The following is a 20,787-nucleotide window of genomic DNA, read 5'->3' on the forward strand; positions in this document are numbered from 1 at the left end:
CATACAGGAGTTTGAGCAATTTCTTATGGAGAAAACTTTTTACACAAACATAAATGCTTACTTTGAAGGAAACTTGTATTCTTGCGATTTCATGATTTCTTGTCCATAGCCTTTCTCACTTTAGAGAATTGTCCCATTATCTGAAAGATCTTTATATGCTATGCCCTATAAATTCCAAATTAGGAAAGTCTTTAAAAATGAACAAAAATGTATATATTATGAGAAATATGAGGCATTAACAAAACTTGTATTACACTTTGGAAGTAGATTAACAGTAATGTTATTGTTTCAGCAATACCACAAAATATTTGGATTTTCTCAAATTTTAAAGAAAGAGGACAAGATTTTTTTTTCAATTTTGAGTGAAGAATTTCATTTATTTTGTAATTCTACATGATATAAAAATATCTATCAGGGGCAGACTTTTGATGGCAGAGCTTTCAATCAAAACACTTTTTTATAATGTCAAATATAGCATATTGATGTCATATTAATTTAGAACATTATTATAGATTTGTCCATCAAAGTTTGGGGCAGATATTGGTCATTAAATAAAATAGTCATTTTACTTACAAAACTTTAAAGCATACACATTTATCCTACATAAAAAATTACATGAATTATATGACTGTACTATAATCAGCAAATAATCAAATATTTTGTGGAGATTTGATTTATTATATCAAATAACCAAACAGGCTGAGGCAGTCTGTACATAATGTATGTCAACAACAAATATGATTCATTAATGTAAAAATTATAAGCTAGCTTCAGTGTATCAATATTTCATCACTCTCTTTTAAATGATGGAATAATTTGTCTCTGTGGACATCATAATCAACATTATGAATCCCTTGAATCAACTTCTCTGTTTTTGTATAGGAATAAAACAAGTTTTTCAATCAGTCGTTACTATAGCACTAAAGCAAGTTTTTAATCAGCCCTTTGGAAAAACTAGGATGCTATGATACACAAGTAAAAGAAGTTATTTATGCACATTCCTGTAAATGTCATCGCTGACTGAATGAGGATGCTTCCAAGTTCTGCTCCATTAATTGAACATCCTGAGCATCTTCTTTAATAATGTCCACAAGATGCTTCAGACCATCCTGTTGTTGTTTTAAAAGCTGAAAAAAAATTCAGAAGAAATCGATATATTTTACTCTCCTATATACACTTGTAACAGAAATGACACATTCATTTAACAGTATCATTAATCCAAGAATTCAACCAATATTGAGCCCAACATTGTTACCACCCTCTGTTTGGAACTTAGTAAAGTTGTACTTCTGTACATTGAACATAAATATCTTGAATACCATGCTTACGTTCAAAACATTTGAAAGTCCCAACCCTCTATTCTTTAGGAATATTACTTTGATTATTTCAATTGTTCAGATACATGTATATTGAAGCTCTCTCTTGGGCCCAAAGAGTTCAAGATATTGGTTTGATTGTACTACATGTATTACAGTTGCACCAATAAATAGAGAATAAACTGTTAAGTCAATGATAGTCCACAGAATGGTATAGTGAGCTGATCTGACTCCATATCGTTTCACAAATCACGAAGATGTTAATGGACCTGTTCCTGACAGTATAAATATGAGGAAGTAAACCAACCTGTTTGATTTCCTGTTGTAGACCTGGGTCCATTTGGTAGCTGACGTCGGCTCTTGTTGCTGCTAAGTGATTCTGCATTCGAATCTGGGACATTAGTTCATTCAACCTACCCTGTAAAGATCAATGATGAAATTATCATTAAAATACCAGTAAATTGATACAGGTTACCCCATTCAAAAACTGACTATCATTTTAAACAAGAGATGTTTGTAAAACACTTATGCCCCTCTCACCCAAATAATTGAAATGTTTCTAAGCCCAAGGGACATGACTCTGTCAAAAATTGCTGAATTGTACCCAAAACACAAATCAAGCTAGATATTCTTATGATAAATTTATATACCAAAGTTCATAACAGTATGTGCAACCTCTGCAAAGAAAATGAATGAAAACTGTTGGTGGACCGACACACAGACAGAAAGACTGACAGCAGCAAAGCAATATGCCCTTCCTTCTTTGATGGGGGGATAATATAAATTCATCTTTATTTAAAAACAGTTGTACCTTAAACTGTGTAGGATGGTTGAGTTCCAGTTGAATTTTCTCCAGCTGCACACGTAACTGCTCTTCTTCTGGTTGAATGGAATATCCCATTTTTCTTGAAATCTCTTGTTTTACAACCACCTGTTAATTAAATTTTTTGGTCTGAAAATATTTACTTTACAGCATAATGCATGCATCTACATAATAACGAGAAAAAGGTGTTCTTATAGGACAATAGACAGCGGTAACAATTGTTGGGGGAAAACATTTTTTTTCTTATGACCTTAAGCTTTGCTTTGGCAATTAAAAGTACACTTGTACATGTAGGTATATGTATTTCAAATCAGGGTTCGAAATTAACTCATGTCCTTAAGTCCGAGACAAGTAAAAATTGTGTCGGACTAGCAGACTTTGTAAGGTACTAGTCCGCACTGACTAGTGCAAATCCGGATATAAGTCTTGAATCGGTTCACATACTATTAATTTTATTTCCGAGTCTCTCAGACGTTTGAAAGTAAACAAGAAATGCAACTGCGATAAAGCGTTTTTACATTGTGATCTGAATAGACAAAGACATGACCATGTGGAGATTTCTGAAAGTTGAAAACCCTCTTTCTTTCACCACATGCTTCCAACTGATGTGTGGGTACATATTTCATTGAATAAATTGATAAAAATTTAAGATTTGTGTTATTCTTTTTACATACTAGTGGGCGGACTAGTGGAATAGTTTGCGGACTAGTGGAAGCTAGAAGTCACTAGTCCGCGCGGACTAGTGCTAAAAAACTTAATTTCGAACCCTGCAAATATTGATACTATCATAAAATTGTCAATTTTGTGCAAACTGAAAACCAAGCCTCTTAATCTCATGTTGCAGTTTGAAGGTCTTAAGGTTTGTTCACAAAAATATTTATGCTGGCACCAACTGGTTTTACTACACAAAATTCTTATAAAGAACAATACAAGGAAGAATCTGTATTCCACCCATATCAATGTAAGCCTCCTCATTTCTTATCTTGTAATATTCCATTTACATTAACCATAAATTTTTGGTGTTTTACCTATTACATTATTTTATCCATAATCATCACCTGTTACATTACTTTAATTACTCGTCTTGTAATAATCACCTGTGACATTATTTTACATTATAAGCACCTTTAACTATATCTAACCTGTAATAGTCACCTAAAACTTTATTTTACCTGTAATTATCACCTGTAACTTTATTTTGCCTGTAACTATCACTTCTTACTTTATTTTACCTGTAATACTCACATGTAGCTTTATTTTACCTGTGATAATCACCCATAATCAATTTTACCTGTAACTATCACCTATAACTTTATATACCTGTAAAGCCAACCTGTAACATTATTTCACCTTCTATAATCACTTGTAATTTTATTTTACCTGTAATACCCATCTGAAACATTACTTTACCAGTAAAAATTAATCCATAACTTTACTTACCTGTAATAATCGGTGACTTAGCTGGATGTGTTTCCTCTTGTACTCCTCTAACTTTGCCAGCATGTTCACCTGTTTCTGCTGTAAGGATTCCAAGTCCTCAGCAATTATCTTTAATAAAGAAAAATAAACATATAAATGTTATCCATTCCGAGTCAGAAACAGAAAATACACCAGGAAGTATTACAAATCAAGTCACCAGCTTTGAAGCATGAGGAAAAAATATCCATTCAATATGCATTTACATGTACATACATTACAGAATTTACATTTGATTAATTGGGATTAATGTGGATCCACAAGAAAAGAACTAAATCAGATGAGTTTTACACATGCACTTTCTTTTATCATTAAAATCAGTCAATTCACATTAATCCTTAATTCAGCTATGTACTGAAAGAATTTGTTCTATGATTACAATGAATAAAAAAAAAAAAATGTGTAATAAAGAGTATTGCACTTTCTTCACATGCATCAAGTATCATAACTTTTTCATTCAAAATACAAAATATCATGAGGCAACTTTTGAGAGACAAACTTTTATCATAATTATCACTGCACTAAACTGCATTTAAAATAGAATTCATTCTGTGAGAAAAAACTAAGAAAATCATAAGACCGTGAAAACAAGAGGCCCATGGGCCACATCGCTCACCTGAGAAGCTTTGACCATTCTGTTCTTTACCAGATTTCCCCCTTGTAATACATATTATGACCCCACCCTACCCCACTGATCATAATTTAGACAATTTGAAATCTACACTACCCCCAGGATGCTTCCACATAAGTTTCAGCTTTCCTGGCCCAGTGGTTCTTGAGGAGAAGATTTTTTAATGACCCCACCCTATTTTCATATTTTCTTGATTATCTCTTGGCCCTTCATTTTAACAATTTAAATTCCCCTTCACCCAAGAATGCTTTGTACCAAATTTGGTCAAAATTGGCCCAGTGGTTCTTGAGAAGAGGTCGAAAATGTGAAAAGTTTACAGACGGACGGACAGCTAGACGGACGGACAGACAGACAGATGGACGATGGACAAAATGTGATCAGAAAAGCGAAGGCTCAAGTGAGCTAAAAATCATCATTCTGTAACTTATGGTGAAGCGTTGTAAAGAGTAGTCAATATAGTATGTTACAATGCCTTACATCCAGTCTCTGTTGATGAGCCTGTGTCTGTTGTTCCTGGTGCTTCAATCTTTGATGTAGGGTTTTAAACCCAATCATAGGAACTGGAATCAAATTTTCTGGATCTGGGTTGTCTAGCTTGGCCTGTTCCCACAGAAATGGATGGATTCCTATCAGTCAAAATAGATTTATAAGAAAATATGTCTATTCTGGATGTTGTACACTGTCCCACTTAGTAAATTAACACTTAAAGTTTCAAATATTTCAGAGAATGTTTTTAACATATTCTCTGATCAAACTAGAAAACTGACCAGTCAGCAAGGGCCCCGCCATGGGGTAGAATTAAAAGGGTGCAGCTTACAGAATGATTAAAAAATGTACGAAGAATAAGCAACAGCAACTGTATTCTTAAAATTTCAAGATAATTCCTGAATATTCAAAAATCTGAAAATAATATCCTTGTATTTACATTAGGCAGCAAAGAACAACTTAACATTGAATGTATTAAACAATTATGAAGCATGTGTTATATAGAATGCCAGCCTTCAATGAATGAAAATATCATGAAGGCTTGACCTTAACTTCAATAAACAGCAGTTGCAGACAAAGGTTTTCATTAATCTTAAAGATAAAGAAAAGCCTACTAAAGTTTCTGCAGCAGGCTAGATAATTGATCCCAAAGGATTAATTGTACCTCTCTCATCATTTTCTTCTAAAGTTACAATAAGAAATTTTTCAGTATTAATGATAGAATGGGGCTTTTATAAAACTACCTTAAAAATTAATTAACGTAAAGTGAAAAAAGTAAATCAAAAAATCTTCTTTAATCTATTTCTTGTTTTTAGAATTCAATGAAATTATAACTATTAAACAAAAATAAATTATAAAAATTTATATCTAAATCCACATTTCACAGTGTTCATAGCATTCCAAATTGACTTAACTTCAAAACAAACTTCATTTGCAGACAGAGGTGGTAATTTAATTCATCTCAATGTGACAGATAAAGATAATGCTCTGGATTTTCTTCAGGAGGAAAGCTAATTAATCCCTACGGACTCATAGCCAGCATTCATTTTACAATGGGAACATCTTCAGCAGTTATCTCTCTTTGCCAATGCATTCTAAAGTTAAGGAATCTACCCCACCACCCCAGCTCCAAACCAGGGGACGCAGAGAACCAAACTTAGCATCAAAATATGTATTTCTGCCTACTGAACTACCATACCAAATTTGTACTTGATTGAGCAACCATAAAAAAAAGTTGCCCATTCATTCTTATGCATAGTTAAGGAATCTACCCCACCACCCTAGCTCCAAACCAGAAGACATTGAGAACCAAACTTGGCATCAAAATATGTATTTCTGCCTATTGAACTACCAGACCAAATTTGAACTTGATCGGGCAACCATAAAAAAAGTTATTAGAAAAAAACAGAAAATTTGTGGACGGAAGAGGGACAGACGGACAGACGGACAGACAGAGTGATTACTATAGGGCACCCGCAAATCCTTGCGGGGCCCTAAATATCATCTCAACAAAAATCATTTAACTACTGATGGTTAGCATGACAAGATCCCTTCTATAGAAGAAATATTTCAAATATTAAGTAGAGATTTATTAATATAATCAATTCTAAATGTTCAGTATTCAAGAAATTTGATTTAAAGTTTAAAGAGTACATGCAGCTTTTCAGTGATAGCTTTTCCAAAATCAGTATTAAATTCCTATTCACAATGTACATACCTGCGGGAGGAGTGTCCAGGTATTCCTTCAGGGCCTGCTCCGTGAACCCCATCTTTGGTACGACGTTCTCCACCACCAGTTTACTCTTGAGCTGGGTGACCTGATTATTGAGGAAGCTACAGGTCTCATTGGCCGGAATTCTCCTGGCTGGACCCGTGGCGGGCCTCTCCAGAATATAAATAGCAAACTCCGTCCTGGAAGTAAAATATAACAATCAAGGATTTTTTTCATCTTGTAATTTAGCTATTTTATATCTCTTACATGAAAAATGTTTTCAAATAATAGTGGACCCTGGGAATAAAAGATGGTTTGGGTTATTAATTTTTATCTCGCTGTAACTAATTTTCATTGCATCCGATGTCTGCATTTCACAAGCTGAGGGTTGATCAGTGTTTCAGTAAGGTCTTACATGTATCATTGAATATGTTCCCATGTGAAATAATGTTTATTTATCATTACGTAAAAGAGATGTTAGTAAAAGCATTATATTTGAAAAATGAAAATGGTATTAAATTATTTCTTTCAATAGAGAAATTTAACACATTTAAATCTTTACCTTCAAGAAAACAAAATATGCTTTAAAACTCTATTCAGAAAAGATAACTGAGTAAAACAATGAATTTTTTTCTGAAAATACATGTATCCTCATATATTAGCCTTGCTTACATGTTGTCCGGGAGTTTCTTAATGCCCTCCACACAAACAGAGAGCTGTGGTTTACTGCCGAAGATTCCAAACAGCGTGTCCACGATCTGCTGCTGGTTTGCCCTCACCTCAGCTTCAGGCTTCCTTATAAACAAAGACACCAGTCCATCCTCATTCTTTGTTTTAGGCAAACGATTGTATCCCACAGCCTTAAAAACAAAAAAATATTGTCAACAAAAGTAAAATCCAATTTCATATGCAATTAAATGGCCTGAAACAAATTCACATTACTGGCAACACTTGAGTTGATACTTGGTATTGCAACTACGGTACTTATTGTGGAAATCTTTAATGGAGGAAGAAGAAATGTCCGTTAGCTGGGAACAATGTGCTGTTGAGTACACTATGAAAATCACAGTAGAATTCTTAAATTTATATAAAAAGAAGTGTTGCTGAAATATCTTGCCAAACAATTGTTGAATAACATCAGTGAATAACACTAACAAAACCATGGAGGAACTAGTCACTAGTACATTTTCATTGACAAGCCCTGCTAAGCCATGTCTTCTAATTAAATGCAACCATTTTTTTCTGGTAATCAAAACTTAAAACTCAGTAATATTTTACATTTTAATTACCAGTAATTTCTTTATTCTGGATTACATCACATTATGGTCATTGTTCTAGTTCAGACACAGACAGGGATATAGAGAAGTGTGACAAAAAACTGACATATATCCATATAAAATAATGCATTTTATGTACATAGATAGACATCCCTAATGTATATGAAGACAGAGAGACATGACAATACCTGTATATTCTCAAACTCAGTTTCTAAGGTACTGTGATCAACAGATAAAATACTGTAAGTACATTTAACCCCTACTCTAGTTTCCTCTTTGTGTCTTCTTAATATATGTGATTAGCCTTACTTTGAATCTGCAATAGGGGTTATCCGGGGTGAATTCCACACTTCCTTGTTGACTGTATACCCCCTTTCCTGTGCCCCAGGCTGCCTGTAGCTGGTTCCATTTAGCTATAATGGCATCCCTTTCATCTCCGTAAATCTGTGGCAGAGTTACTGCTGTTGCAATATTTTCCAAGTTTGAAGTTGGCTGCTGTTGTACTTGAAGGGGATTTGTCTGCTGTGCTGCAAGTGTTTAATTGGAAATAAAAATAATGATTTCGACAATTCCAACAGAATCAAGATATAAAACAATATCACAAAATAATATATAAACCATATATATACCCCTTACCCAATCTTTTCAGCTAGTATCTATTTTTTATTTCCAGCCTACATGATTGTGTGCATATGAACAATTGTTTTACAACTGCTGTGTGGACATTTCATTTTTGTTTCATTCTAAGGCAATAATTTTCATGAGCATTTCATGCTTTTAAACTGTATAATATGTACATAATTTTGGCAATCTTTGATCCTTTTATAGGAGCAGACAAAAATATCTTCAAGGTTGATCACTGATACATCAAACAAGAGAATTATTCATAATGACAGACAATAAATGGGTACATCCCAATAATTATTTTTAGAATCGGCAAGTGAAGAAAGTAGATATAGTGCAGAAAAAATTACAAGTTCCTTAATTTGCAGACTTGCATAAAAAAAATTGTGCAGATGTACTGAACTGAGCCTCACACTTGTTGATAAGGAGTATCTTTCCTACCAAAAAAGCTTGGCAAATGTAATTAATCAAGAAGATCAGCCGAATTATTTTGTGTATTATAACGCCAGGGAGAACTCTGAAATTCCCCTACTTTCACTTTCATTTTTAGGGGTTCCCGCAGACAGATGCATTTTGCCAGAAAACGAATCTGACATGCCACCTCGAGATTTTAACCAAGGTAAGACAAGTTGATGTGCTTTGATTTGAGGGGTCACTCACTTCTGAACAAAAATTCGGGACATTGCTATGAGAAGAAACGTTAACATTGTCGCCTATGGGAAAACAATTAGTGGACTGTATCCAAATATAGGAAGTATGATAAATCAAACAAATGCGACCTCTGATACTGATCAAAGAAAAATCCACACTATATTTACTTAATCACAAATCAATTCAAATATTTTATGATTAGAGTTTAAGAATTTAAAACATGATAATTTTCTGTTTTAAAAAGTTACATGACCTACTTCCAAGTCCAAATCCAAATGAACTTTGACCTGTAGTAGTGGTGCCTGTTCCCCCAAGTCCTCCTCCAAAACTCTGAACATAAAAAAAAATATAATTATCATAACATTTAGGTTTACAAGAAATCATTTGTAATGGAAACAGGCCTTTTAAAAAATAATTTCACAAAAGTTGTATTAAAAAAAAATCAGCAAAGACATGAGCAAATCAAGCGATATTTTTTTTGAATTAGACAATCACATACAGGAAATCCTGTGGCTCCTCCAAAAGCAGATGTGCCTGTGCTTGTGCCCGCGCCTCCAAATGAGAAACCTGTAGATGCAGTTGATGCCGGTGCTCCACCAAAAGAGAATCCTGTAGATGCACTGGTAGCAGGGGTACCACCAAAGGAGAATCCGGTCGTTGATGTAGCAGCAGGAGTACCGAAAGAAAAACCAGTGGCTGCTGTTGTTTTCGCTTGTGTACCAAACCCTCCTGTCGGGTAACAACAAACAAGTTGCATTTTAGTTTATAACAAAATTTTTTTTTCAAAAATGGAAAAAATCTATATTATCTTTTGTGTATTATTGTTATAGTTGTCATATTGTTTTAATAAGCTGGAATTTATTTATTATACAGGTAACTCTCAGTCTTCCCCAAATTTTTTTTTAAGTACATGCCCTTCGGTCACCTGTAACCACTAATTTCACTAGCCTGAACAAATATTTACATGCCCAGAATTTTATCAAGTAATTTTATTCTTATTTGCTTTTTCACGCCAAGGAAATGATTCGAAATCTATTTCTATCAATCCATTGTCTCGCCCTTAATATTGTTTTCAATCTGTACATTTTTTATGGCTCCTTTGCAAAAGTTCCTTGGAAAACATGGTAGAATGAACTGTCGCTAAAATTTTCTCTAGATGAAAAATCAAAGACTTTTAAGTAGGGATGTCAAATCGGACAATTTTTAATACTCGGTTACTCGGACGTTTTTCCGATCGAGTACCCGGGTACTCGGTAAAAGTGTAAATAAATATGAAGAAGTAAATTGATGAATGTAAATATTGTAAACTCTTGTAGTAATAAAGCCACATGCATCTGATAGGAGGTTTACCCGTAAATGTATTTCTGGTGTAACAATGATGAGCACTTCGTGCCCGACGAAATTTAATACAACATTTTTTAAGTTCAATATTATATTTATCAGATAAACACAAGAAATAAAATCGTAAGTGGTTCACAGTGTTTGTGTTTTAAAAAAATAATCTACTCCGTAATTGTAATGTAACTCTTTGTTGCGTTTGACGTCCAGGTATCAGTCGTACTGTTTGACTTGAACTTGACTAAGTTCTCCTAACAGAGCGGATTTACGATTTTCGTATACTTTTCTATCCTAGATTTTATAATATTGTGGGACGGTATTTTGTAGTTTGGTGCATCGATGGACATCAGTTTTTTAAAAGCCTTTGCCTTCAACCATTTGTACATGTATTGGCATGTAATCAAACACAAGTATATCAACAATCGCGCGTGTAATATCATCTGTTTCTTTTCCCGAGAATTCACGGCTTCTCGGAGAATTGATAAAATTATCCAATTTATTTAATCATAACAGACTTTAAACGATGTTCCGTGAAAACAAATAAATAAAGCAAATCAAAAAATAAGGGTAGAAGACAGCCGAAGGTGAGAAAAGCGAGGTAACAGGTGCTTGGTCACGATAATTACTGTATAAACACTGCCACAGGCGATAACGGTCATTTAGAGGAGTAGGAAACCCTAATTATATGTACAAGTGCAATGAGTATTACGTTTTAAAACAGATTGTTTAATGCATTAATAAATAAGCTTAGAAATATTAAAAACCATAGATCCGAGTAACCGAGTACCGATTTTAGTATTCGATACTCGGACGTTCGATCGAGTACCCGGTTAACCGGGTACTCGTTGACATCCCTACTTTTAAGTATATTTAATGTTATTGGTATTCTTTAATTTGATAATACGATGCTTAGGCCACAGAATTTACATGCCGTTTGGGCTTGTAAGTGTGCAATTTCCACATGCCCGCGCGCTTCCAATTTTACCAGGTCCCGGGCTTCCCAGGATTTGGTGAAGACTGAACTCTCGATACCTCGAAGTGCGCGGGACCGAGGAAAAACTTCAAGAGATCAAGAGTTCGAGTTTTCAAGAGTCTGGATTTTCGGGGTTTGTTTGACAGGTTTTAAAATTAGTCTTATTGGATGTAATGATTTTCATGCAGTCCTAACATTTTACACATGGTTTTTGTAAACTAACGATATGTTTTCATATTTTAGATGAATATTTATTAAACCGAGTAAAGCAAAGAATATACATCGTCAGTTCATGTATATTTATTTATTCTTTATCATGCCGACATTATACAACGCATTCGTTATATGAAAACGACATTTTACCAGTGTCGCGTGGTACATAGCATTGTGACTTTTCCAAACATGTGCACTGAACGAAATTTTGTACGTATTTGTCCAACAAAAGTCGTCATATTGACAGTGAGGCCGTTTCTGAATTTTCATATTTCATTAAACTTTGACACCGATTCGAAATAAAAATTAAATTTATTAAGTGTTTCGTCTTGTAATCTGAACTTACAATTCTCAGTGACACTACATTTCTAAATTCTCGTGATAAAGTTGATGATAATTATTTTAATAGCATATAGACAACATAAGATTAATTATAAATCAATTATCACTTTCAATGTCCTTGCAGTGTAAGTGTCACCTGAATAAACACCCCGTTTCACGAGACCCGCATCTTCTGTCTAGGGCCATTAAATGTCCAGGTAGAGTTGCTAATTATGTAACTTGTATACACATAGCCATTTCGAGGTATCGAGGGTAAATTTCAATAGAATATGCACAGCGGGACTCCATTCTGACTTCAAGGGATCAAGGGTTTCGGGAGATCAAGATTCAAGAGTTCAAGAAATCAAGAGTAAATTTGCTTAGTTATAATGGGGGAAAAATTTCGGGACCGCAGACTCACTTCGAGAGATCAAGAACTTCGAGAGATCGAAGTTCAAGCCATCAAGAATTACATGTACATGTTATATGCAATGTATTCTCACTGTCAAATTAACTAACTTATTGCAGGCTTTCCCTAATATATTAGTCCATTTACATATTCTTTTAAAATTATATGAACATGCATGCATGTTTAAAACTGCATATGTTATTACTGCAACAAGGCAAATGTACTTTTCATAAAATGCATGCAACTATTTATAGCAAGGGGAAATTCCATAAGCGAGTAAACAAATACATATCTGTCTCGCATACGACAATATCTAATAAAATCCAATTGGTTAAACAATTAGAATTTGCGTATTTAGAAAAAAAAACTGACAAGTTGTATGAGTATGGCGCATAAAATTTTTGTACGCACAATACACAAAAATTACTAAGAGTCCATACCTGACGGCTGAGTTGACCCCCCGAACCCAAAAGATGGTGCTGATGACGTAGTACTTGTTGCACCAAACGGCGTTGTCCCACCTCCTAGGCTAAATGCCATCTTATATTGACGCGTTACCCTCTCTGTATAAGTTTTTTCATGGTTTATTCTTTAACAGTGTCACAGTCAACCACGATCTTTCCCGCTCGTCTCTTTTTGTCTTCTTCGTTGGAGAGTCAATCGAAGGGGCATAATTTAATACCCACATGTTCGGTGGTTCATATTTTGTTGTCCCCCGCTTTCGCAAAGGGCTCAGAGCGAGGGGACATTTTAAATCTCTTTCGTCGGTCAATCTGTCTGTTTATCAGTCGGTCCGTCTGTCACATACATAAAAATAAATCCCAGCCAGGTCATACTTAAAAAGCCCCCCTTCCCCTATAGGCGCTTGGTTTCAGGATGGTGTATTTTGTGTATTTTGTGTTTTTGGTGTGTCTGAATACCCTCATTAAAATAAAAATAACAATTCGATGAAATTACCTCGTTTTAAAAAATGACATATTAAAAGAGTACTCTTTTTACATACAGAAAATATTTCATTTTTTTAAAAAAAGTGCTAATTTCAGCGAATTTTTATTTTTACTTTAATGAGGGTATTCAGACACACCTAGAAAAAAACATAATTAATGCACAAAATACACCCGGGCATTGAATTTCCTTCCTTGCATAGGATAAACTGTTGGTTTTTTTTTTTTTTTTTTTTTTTTTTTTTTTTTTTGCATTAGAGAGTTAATGTCTTTTATCATGATTTTTCTTAAGTATCTATAGTTTAAATACATACCGGTACAACAACAAATGTTATACCCCAGATCCTATAAAAGCCCCCCCCAAAAAAATGTTTACAGACTTTATATAAACCTTTGATCTCTCTTCCGTCAAGAAATCTATTGAGTTACTTAATTGCTACAAAGAAATGGGATTTAATGTTTTAATTGTAATCAAGGAGAAATACTCTTTCCTCTTCACGGTTGATTCCTTTCCCGCCTTCACCTTTTAAAAATTCCAGAACCCACCAATGTTTTGTAATTATTGTAATATCCTTTCCATCATAATTATTTAACTAAGCATGTGTATTAAAGATAAAAAGATAAAAGAACACATAATATCATCTTTTACCAGTAGCAGTAAGCAGTGGACAGAAAGCGGTTAGCGCTGTCGAATATGGAATTCTATACAAATCCACTTGCCCAAAGGGTGCTTTTGTCATGTTTGGTTTATAAACCAAAGTAAAGATTTTTTAAAATTATTTTTGAATAAGTTCAATTTTATTGAGACAGCAACAACGAAGACGACAAAAAAAAAAAGAAAGAAAGAAAGAAAGAAAATAATCTGATATCGATATTTATTATTTCGGAAATTTTATCAATAAAACAATAGAAGACAAGGAAACTTTAGTAAATGGACGTAGATATTATTATAATTCTTTTATAAATTTAAAAAGGTTATTAATCCATTCTTTCTGTTTACGGAATAGACTGATGTTCATGGCAAGCTAAAAGTTAATTCCGAAAGCTGATAAGTCATTTTGATCTGAAGTGACCTTCCTCACTTGACTAACCAGAAAAGAAAACCCCAAAATAATTTTGAAAAAGTAAATTTGGTCAGAAAATGATCCTCTGTTTTGTCTATAAGGTCCTGGAAAATAACAATTCAAATATATGGTCGAAGGAGAAAAAAATAATTTAGAAGTGTAATATACGGCAATTACTATTAACTGATAAAAGAGCTCGGACGTCCCTTGTATTCTCAAATAAAAAATGAACAAATAAATTCATGGAATAATTAAATCAGTAAGAGATGCATGAAGATAGATAAATAGTAAGTCATTGTTATTTTAAAGGCGGTTCTGTACATTGTTCACTTCCACGTTGCTCACTGCATTGTGTATCTGTCTCTTTCTTAGTTTTTCAGTTTGCCCCGCTCTATCAGTTTTCTTCTTCTTTCCGCCAATTTGTTTTCTTTCAGCAGACCTTCTTCCCGAAGAGCTCTGTGAGTTTTTTCTGCAATGGAATAATGTCTATACGTTTAATATCGGCCATAGTGAATTTCATAATCAAAAGTAATTAGGGAGTCTATATAGGCACACACATTTTTTACCTTTCCATTCTTGGTAGGCGGCCTCGTTATCAATTGGAAGAATCAAGATTCTCGTGATGTTACCATTGATTGGTGGTAGTTTGGGAACACTCGACACGTAGGTGGGCTGCGTCATCTCACTCTCTTGAGAAACATCTGATCTAGAGTTATCTGGACTGTGTGGTCTACAATCAGATGGACTAGAGCTATTGGTGGTATCACAATAGACTTGATTCGGTGTCACAGAAAACATGGCATCCAAGAGGGTCGGAGTGTAAACCTCCTCTTTCACATCTTCGGAGTTCACCTTCTCTATCTGTTTGTATGCTGCTTCCTCCTCGTCTGAGATGATGCCTACTTTATTTTTTCTCATACAACTATGAAATAAACCCATTTTTGTTGCGCACTGCCTGGCGACCAAACTGCGCTATCCACGATAATCAAGGCTATTATGACGCCAAGGGCATTACGACGCAAAAAGCATTATGACGTCAAATAGTTGTGACGTTCGTAATGAAGAGATTTTTTACTTCAAGTGCAAGCACGTGGTGCATAGTCTCGTTCAATCAGACGCTCGGATGACACTCTCCGACCAGCAGAGTTATTTAAGTCTCTATATAATATTCATAGGCGTGGGATCGGGGAGTGGGGTGGGTGGGGTAGCCCCCTCCCCATTGGGGGGGGCAGAGATAGACCTACTATAGGATTGAAAATTTGGGTTTATCTTTTTAGCTCACATGAGCCTTTGTGACCTTTTCTGATCAAAAGTTTCCATTGTCGTGGTCATAAACTTTTCACATTTTCATCTTCTTCTCAGACGACGCAGTGGTTAGAGCGTCTGCTCTAAGAGTCGCGAAGTAAGGAGTCAATCCTTACGTCGTGGGTTCGAATCCCAGTGTGGTCCTTCGAATGAGACCGTATAAACCGAGGTCCTGTGTCGCAGTAGGTGCTGGCACGAAAAAGATCCCTCCCTGCTTAAAGGACCTTATTGCCGAGTATAGGACAACATTTGCAGCTCTCCATCGGCAAATGGTGGCGTCTTCATATGAGTGAAAAATTCTCGGGAGGAACATTAAACAATATATACAATCAATCATTTTCTTCTCATGCAAGAACCTCTGGGCCAATTATTCAACCAAACTTACCACAAAGTATATCCTTAGGTGAAGGGAATTCAAGTATCAAATAAAGGGTCACACCTTCTTCTAAGGGGAGGTAAATAATGGCTTCTTTCAAAAATCTTTTCAAGAACCACTGGACTAGGAAAGATGAAACTCATATAAAATCATCGTTAGGTAGTGTAGATTCAATTTTGTTTAAATCACGACCCCAGGAGTGTAGGATGGGACCACAATGGATGATCAAATTTTTACATAGGAAAATATAGGGAAAATCTTCAAAATTTTTTACCAAGAACAGAAAATCCATGATTGGTCATATTTATATGGAAGCATCCTAAGGTGGGTGTAAATTCAATTTTGTTCAAATTCTGACCCCTGTGGTTAGGGTAGGGTCACAATAGACGATCAAAGTTTTACATAGTAATATACAGAAAAAAAGATAACAAAACACACAATATCAGGGTTATTTTTATTTTTATTTTGAAGAAGTTCAATTTTATTAATAAGATAACAACAACGAAGATGACAGACAAAAAAGAAGATAATCTGAAAATGATGTTTATTATTTCGGAAGTTTTATAAATAAAACAGTAAAGTACAAGGAAACTTTACTAAATGGATGTAGATGTTATACTAAATGTAAGGGTATTGTAATCCATTCCTTCTGTTTACATGATAGACTGATGTTCCTGGCAGGCCAAAGTTCCGAAAGCTGGGAAGTCATTTTGATCTGACAAATCGTCAAAGTGACCTTCCTCACTTACCAGAAAAGAAAACCCAAAAATAATTTTGAAAAAGTAAATTTGGTCAGAAAATGATCCTCTGTTTTGTCTATAAGGTCCACATCCTGGAAAATTCCAATACAAATATGTGGTCGAAGGACAAAAAAATAATTTAGAAGTGTAATACGGCAATTACTATTAACTGATAAAAGAGCTCAGACGTCCCTTGTATTCTCAAATAAAAAATGAACAAATAAATTCATGGAAAGACGAATAAATAGTAAGTCATTGTTATTTTAAAGACGGTGTCTGTACACTGTTCATTTCCATGTTGTTCATTGCACTGTGTGTCTGTCTCTTTCTTAGTTTTTCAGTTTACCCCGCTCCACCAGTTTTCTTCTTCTTTCCGCCAATTTGCCTTCTTTCAACAGACCTTCCTCCCGAAGAGCTTTGTGAGTTTTTTCTGCATTTTAAAAATGTCTATATGTTTAATATCGGCCATAGTGAATTTCATAATCAAAAGTAATTAGGGAGTCTATATAGGCATACACATTTTTTACCTTTCCATTCTTGGTAGGCGGCCTCGTTATCAATTGGAAGAATCAAGATTCTCGTGATGTTCCCATTGATTGGAGGTAGTTTGGGAACACTCGACTGGTAGGTGGGCTGCATCATCTCACTCTCTTGAGAAACATCTGATCTAGTGTTATCTGGTGTACAATCATATGGACTAGAACTATTGGTGGTATCACAACAGACCTGATTCGATGTCACACAAAACATGGCATCCAAGAGGGTCGGAGTGTAAACCTCCTCTTTCACATCTTCGGTGTTCACCTTCTCTATCTGTTTGTATGCTGCTTCCTCATCATCTGAGATGATGCCTACTTTATTTTTTCTCATACAACTATGAAATAAACCCATTTTTGTTGTGCACTGCCTGGCGACCAAACTGCGCTATCCACGATAATCAAGGCTATTATGACGCCAAAGGCATTATGACGTCAAATAGCCGTGACGTTAGTATAATGAAGAGATTTTTTACTTCAAGTGGAAGCGCGTGGTGCATAGTCTCGTTCAACCAGACGCTCGGATGTTTCCGTAAATTTTATTTAGTTATTTAGGTCTCTATATAAAATTCAAAGGCGTCGGAACCGGGGGGGGGGGGGGGACTAGCCCCTCCCCATTTTTTTTTTGGGGGGGGGGGCAGAGATAGACATAACAGGCATTTAAAATTGGGGTTTACCTTTTTAGCTTACCGGAGCCAAAGGCTCTTGAAAGTGAGCTTTTCTGATCATCTTCTTCTCAAGAACCTATAGGCCAATTATTCAACCCAACTTGCCACAAAGAATCCTTAGGTGAAGGGGATTCAACTTTATTTTGTCAGCTGGGTTCGATCACCGGTGGCCAGATAGCTCAGTTGGTAGAGCACCTGACCGGAGTTTCAGGGGGCCCGGGTTCGAATCCCGGTCTGGGATCATTTTCTGATCTCCCGTTACATTTGGTGCCGTGCCATGTCCTGGAATTGACAGGTGAGAGGTCTGACAGGGATGACCCTGGGTTGGGCCAAAGACCTTTAAGGAGAGAGGAATGTGGCGGTCAGCCGCGTTCGATCGCCGATGGCCAGATAGCTCAGTTGGTAAGCACCTGACCGGAGTTTCAGGGGGCCCGGGTTCGAATCCCGGTCTGGTCCGCTGCATTTTCTCCTCTCCCGTTACAATTCAAACAAAGGGCCACACCCTCTTCTAACGGGAGATAATTATGAATTAGTAAAAAAAATAATGGCATCTTTTAAAAATCTTCTTCTCAAGAACCACTGGGCCAGGAAAGATGCAACTCATGTAAAATCATTGTCATGTAGTGTAGATTCAATTAAATTTGTTCAAATCATGACCCCCTGGGGGTAGGGTGGGACTACAATGGATGGTCAAAGTTTTACATAGGAAAATATAGGAAAAATCTTCAAAAAATCTACTTATCAAGAACAGAAAAGCCATGATTGGTCATACATGTATTTATATGGAAGCATCCTCAGGTGGGAGTAAATTCAATTTTGTTCAAATCCTGACCCCTGGGGGTAGGGTGGGGCCACAATAGACGATAAAAATTTTACTTAGTAATATATAAAAAAAAATCTTCAAAAATCTTTTCCTCAAGAACAGCAAAGCCATGAATAGTCATATTTATATGAAAGCATTCTCAGGTGGTGTAGATTCAAGTTTGTTCAAACCATGACTCCCGGGGTAAGGTGGGGCCACAATGGAAAATCAAAGTTTACACCTAACAGAGGAGTATATGGAAAAAAAATCTTCACAAAACCTGCAAAGCTATGATTGGTCATATTTATATGGAAGCATCCTCAAGTGGTGTAGATTCATTTTTTTTTTAATTATGACCCTTGGGATAAGGGTTGGGTCACACTGGACATTAATTTTTTACATAGAAATATGCAGGAAAAATTTAAAATTTTCTCCTCAAGAACATCAAAGCCATGATGGGTCATATAATTATATGGAAGCATCCTCAGATAGTCTAGATTCAAGTTTGTTCAAATCACGACCCCAGGGTTAGGGTGGGGCCAGTGGCTACTATAACATTATGAACAAGATGTGTTTCTGAAAAACTATGCGTCCGGTGGCAACAATGTTCGAAAAAGCTATTTTTAGCATATAGGTTACAGTCAAAATCACAAGGTCAATGACCTCGGTGTCCTTTGAAAGCACTTAATTAGTTAAGTAAGCATACCAAATATAAAGTCTCTACCTCCTATGGCTCAAAAGTTATAGCAAAAGTTCGAAATATCTATTTTTAGCATATAGGTCACAGTCAAGGTCACAAGGTCATTGTTCTTGGTGTCAGTTGAAAGTGTTTAGTTAGTGGAGTATGCATTCCAAATATGAAGTCTATATCTCGAACGATTCAAAAGTTATGGCGAAGGTTAAAGTTGACAACAGACAGACAAACAGATAAACAGACAAACAGACAGACAAACAATAAAACAGACAAACAGACAGACAGGACAAAAAAAATATGTACGCCAGGAAAAAATTCGGGCGCATAAAAATCAAACTTGTAACAAAGAAGTCAGTTAGTTAAAAAAATATGTAATCATCCTTAGTCATTGCTAGCGCTCTCAACTACGTTAGTCCAAATTCCTTGAATACGCATGCTCGGCTTCACGGTCTTGCATTCTGGGAAACCTGTGAAAACTACTATAGATAGATTGTACGATATCAGTTTCGTTGTATCATGTATTATTGTGTAGCTTACACTTTAAAGATAACTACATATTTGTAACACTTCAAATTTTTCGGGATTTTAGCATCGATTTTGAAAGGGGGGGGGGCCAGCCACTGAAATTTTTTTTTTACTTACCTGAAAAAGTTGACAAGCAAAAAAAAAAAAAAAAAAAAAAAAGGGGGTGTAGAAGCAAACTTTTTTCACTACCAATTCCTTTCGATATCCATCTTTTAAGCTTACAATACTATTTTTCCTTCCTTCGTATTACTTTACTTTAGTATAAAGTGGGGGGGGGGGGCCAACCAGCCTTACAATGAACATTTTCAATAGTAAAAGTATTGTTGGGAAAAAAAGTCCGTTGCGGGGGGGGGGATCAACCCCTCCCCCCCCCTCCGTTTCTTTACTTATGGTCTATAAAATACCCCCCCCCAATTGAACTTTATCACTCCCCCCGGTTGCTACGTCCCTGTTCTGTGTTTAAAAATTGCTATGGCGCTAGCTCACCTATCTTTTTTAAAAGATAATCTTGGTGTAGATTCAATTTTGTTCAAATCACTCCCCTCTCCCTTTTTGGGATATGTTGGAACCACGTATGCATTTAAACTTTTCAATACTAAACTGATTTGTTGCTTTTTTCCTAGCCAATGCTCAGGTGAGCGATTTGGTCCCCGGACCTATTGTTTTTGTTGGTTTACCACTCCCCACCTTTAACAAGATGTTCTTTTACCCTTGACCTTGAATTTCATGTTTGACCTTATTTAAAAACAATAACTTTGGTGATTTCTTTAAATGACAGATGTAAGGTTGTCTATATTTGATAAAATAAGCCATAAATAACGGAATCCCATATACCGAAAGTGGGGGGGGACAATTAATTCTTTACATTTATTTGTCGTATCATT

At 35.5% G+C, this 20,787-nt stretch overlaps 3 protein-coding genes across 3 annotated transcripts; all 3 read right to left on the minus strand.

Moving 5' to 3' along the window:
* Positions 1-655: 655 nt before the first annotated feature.
* LOC134256134 (nucleoporin p54-like) lies at positions 656-12,872 on the minus strand. Its single transcript, XM_062738742.1, has 11 exons — positions 12,690-12,872; positions 9,495-9,724; positions 9,253-9,325; positions 8,030-8,247; positions 7,116-7,303; positions 6,450-6,643; positions 4,724-4,872; positions 3,580-3,687; positions 2,128-2,247; positions 1,624-1,734; positions 656-1,127 (listed from the first exon to the last, which is right to left on the minus strand). The coding sequence occupies exons 1-11, from the start codon at positions 12,787-12,789 to the stop codon at positions 1,011-1,013; spliced, it is 1,608 nt and encodes a 535-aa protein (XP_062594726.1). The 5' UTR covers positions 12,790-12,872; the 3' UTR covers positions 656-1,010.
* Positions 12,873-14,136: 1,264 nt separating this feature from the next.
* On the minus strand, positions 14,137-15,369 carry LOC134256103 (uncharacterized). The gene is made up of 2 exons (XM_062738706.1): positions 14,824-15,369; positions 14,137-14,726 (listed from the first exon to the last, which is right to left on the minus strand). The coding sequence occupies exons 1-2, from the start codon at positions 15,194-15,196 to the stop codon at positions 14,626-14,628; spliced, it is 474 nt and encodes a 157-aa protein (XP_062594690.1). The 5' UTR covers positions 15,197-15,369; the 3' UTR covers positions 14,137-14,625.
* Positions 15,370-16,486: 1,117 nt separating this feature from the next.
* On the minus strand, positions 16,487-17,714 carry LOC134256096 (uncharacterized). Its single transcript, XM_062738702.1, has 2 exons — positions 17,206-17,714; positions 16,487-17,108 (listed from the first exon to the last, which is right to left on the minus strand). Exons 1-2 carry the CDS (start codon positions 17,567-17,569, stop codon positions 17,008-17,010), a joined length of 465 nt encoding a protein of 154 aa, XP_062594686.1. The 5' UTR covers positions 17,570-17,714; the 3' UTR covers positions 16,487-17,007.
* Between the last annotated feature and the right edge of the window lie 3,073 nt (positions 17,715-20,787).

The sequence above is a fragment of the Saccostrea cucullata genome, unplaced genomic scaffold, assembly GCF_032062105.1.
Source record: "Saccostrea cucullata isolate Sc308-1 unplaced genomic scaffold, CSIRO_AGI_Scuc_v1 ctg141, whole genome shotgun sequence".
Classification (NCBI taxonomy): Eukaryota; Metazoa; Mollusca; class Bivalvia; order Ostreida; family Ostreidae; genus Saccostrea; species Saccostrea cuccullata.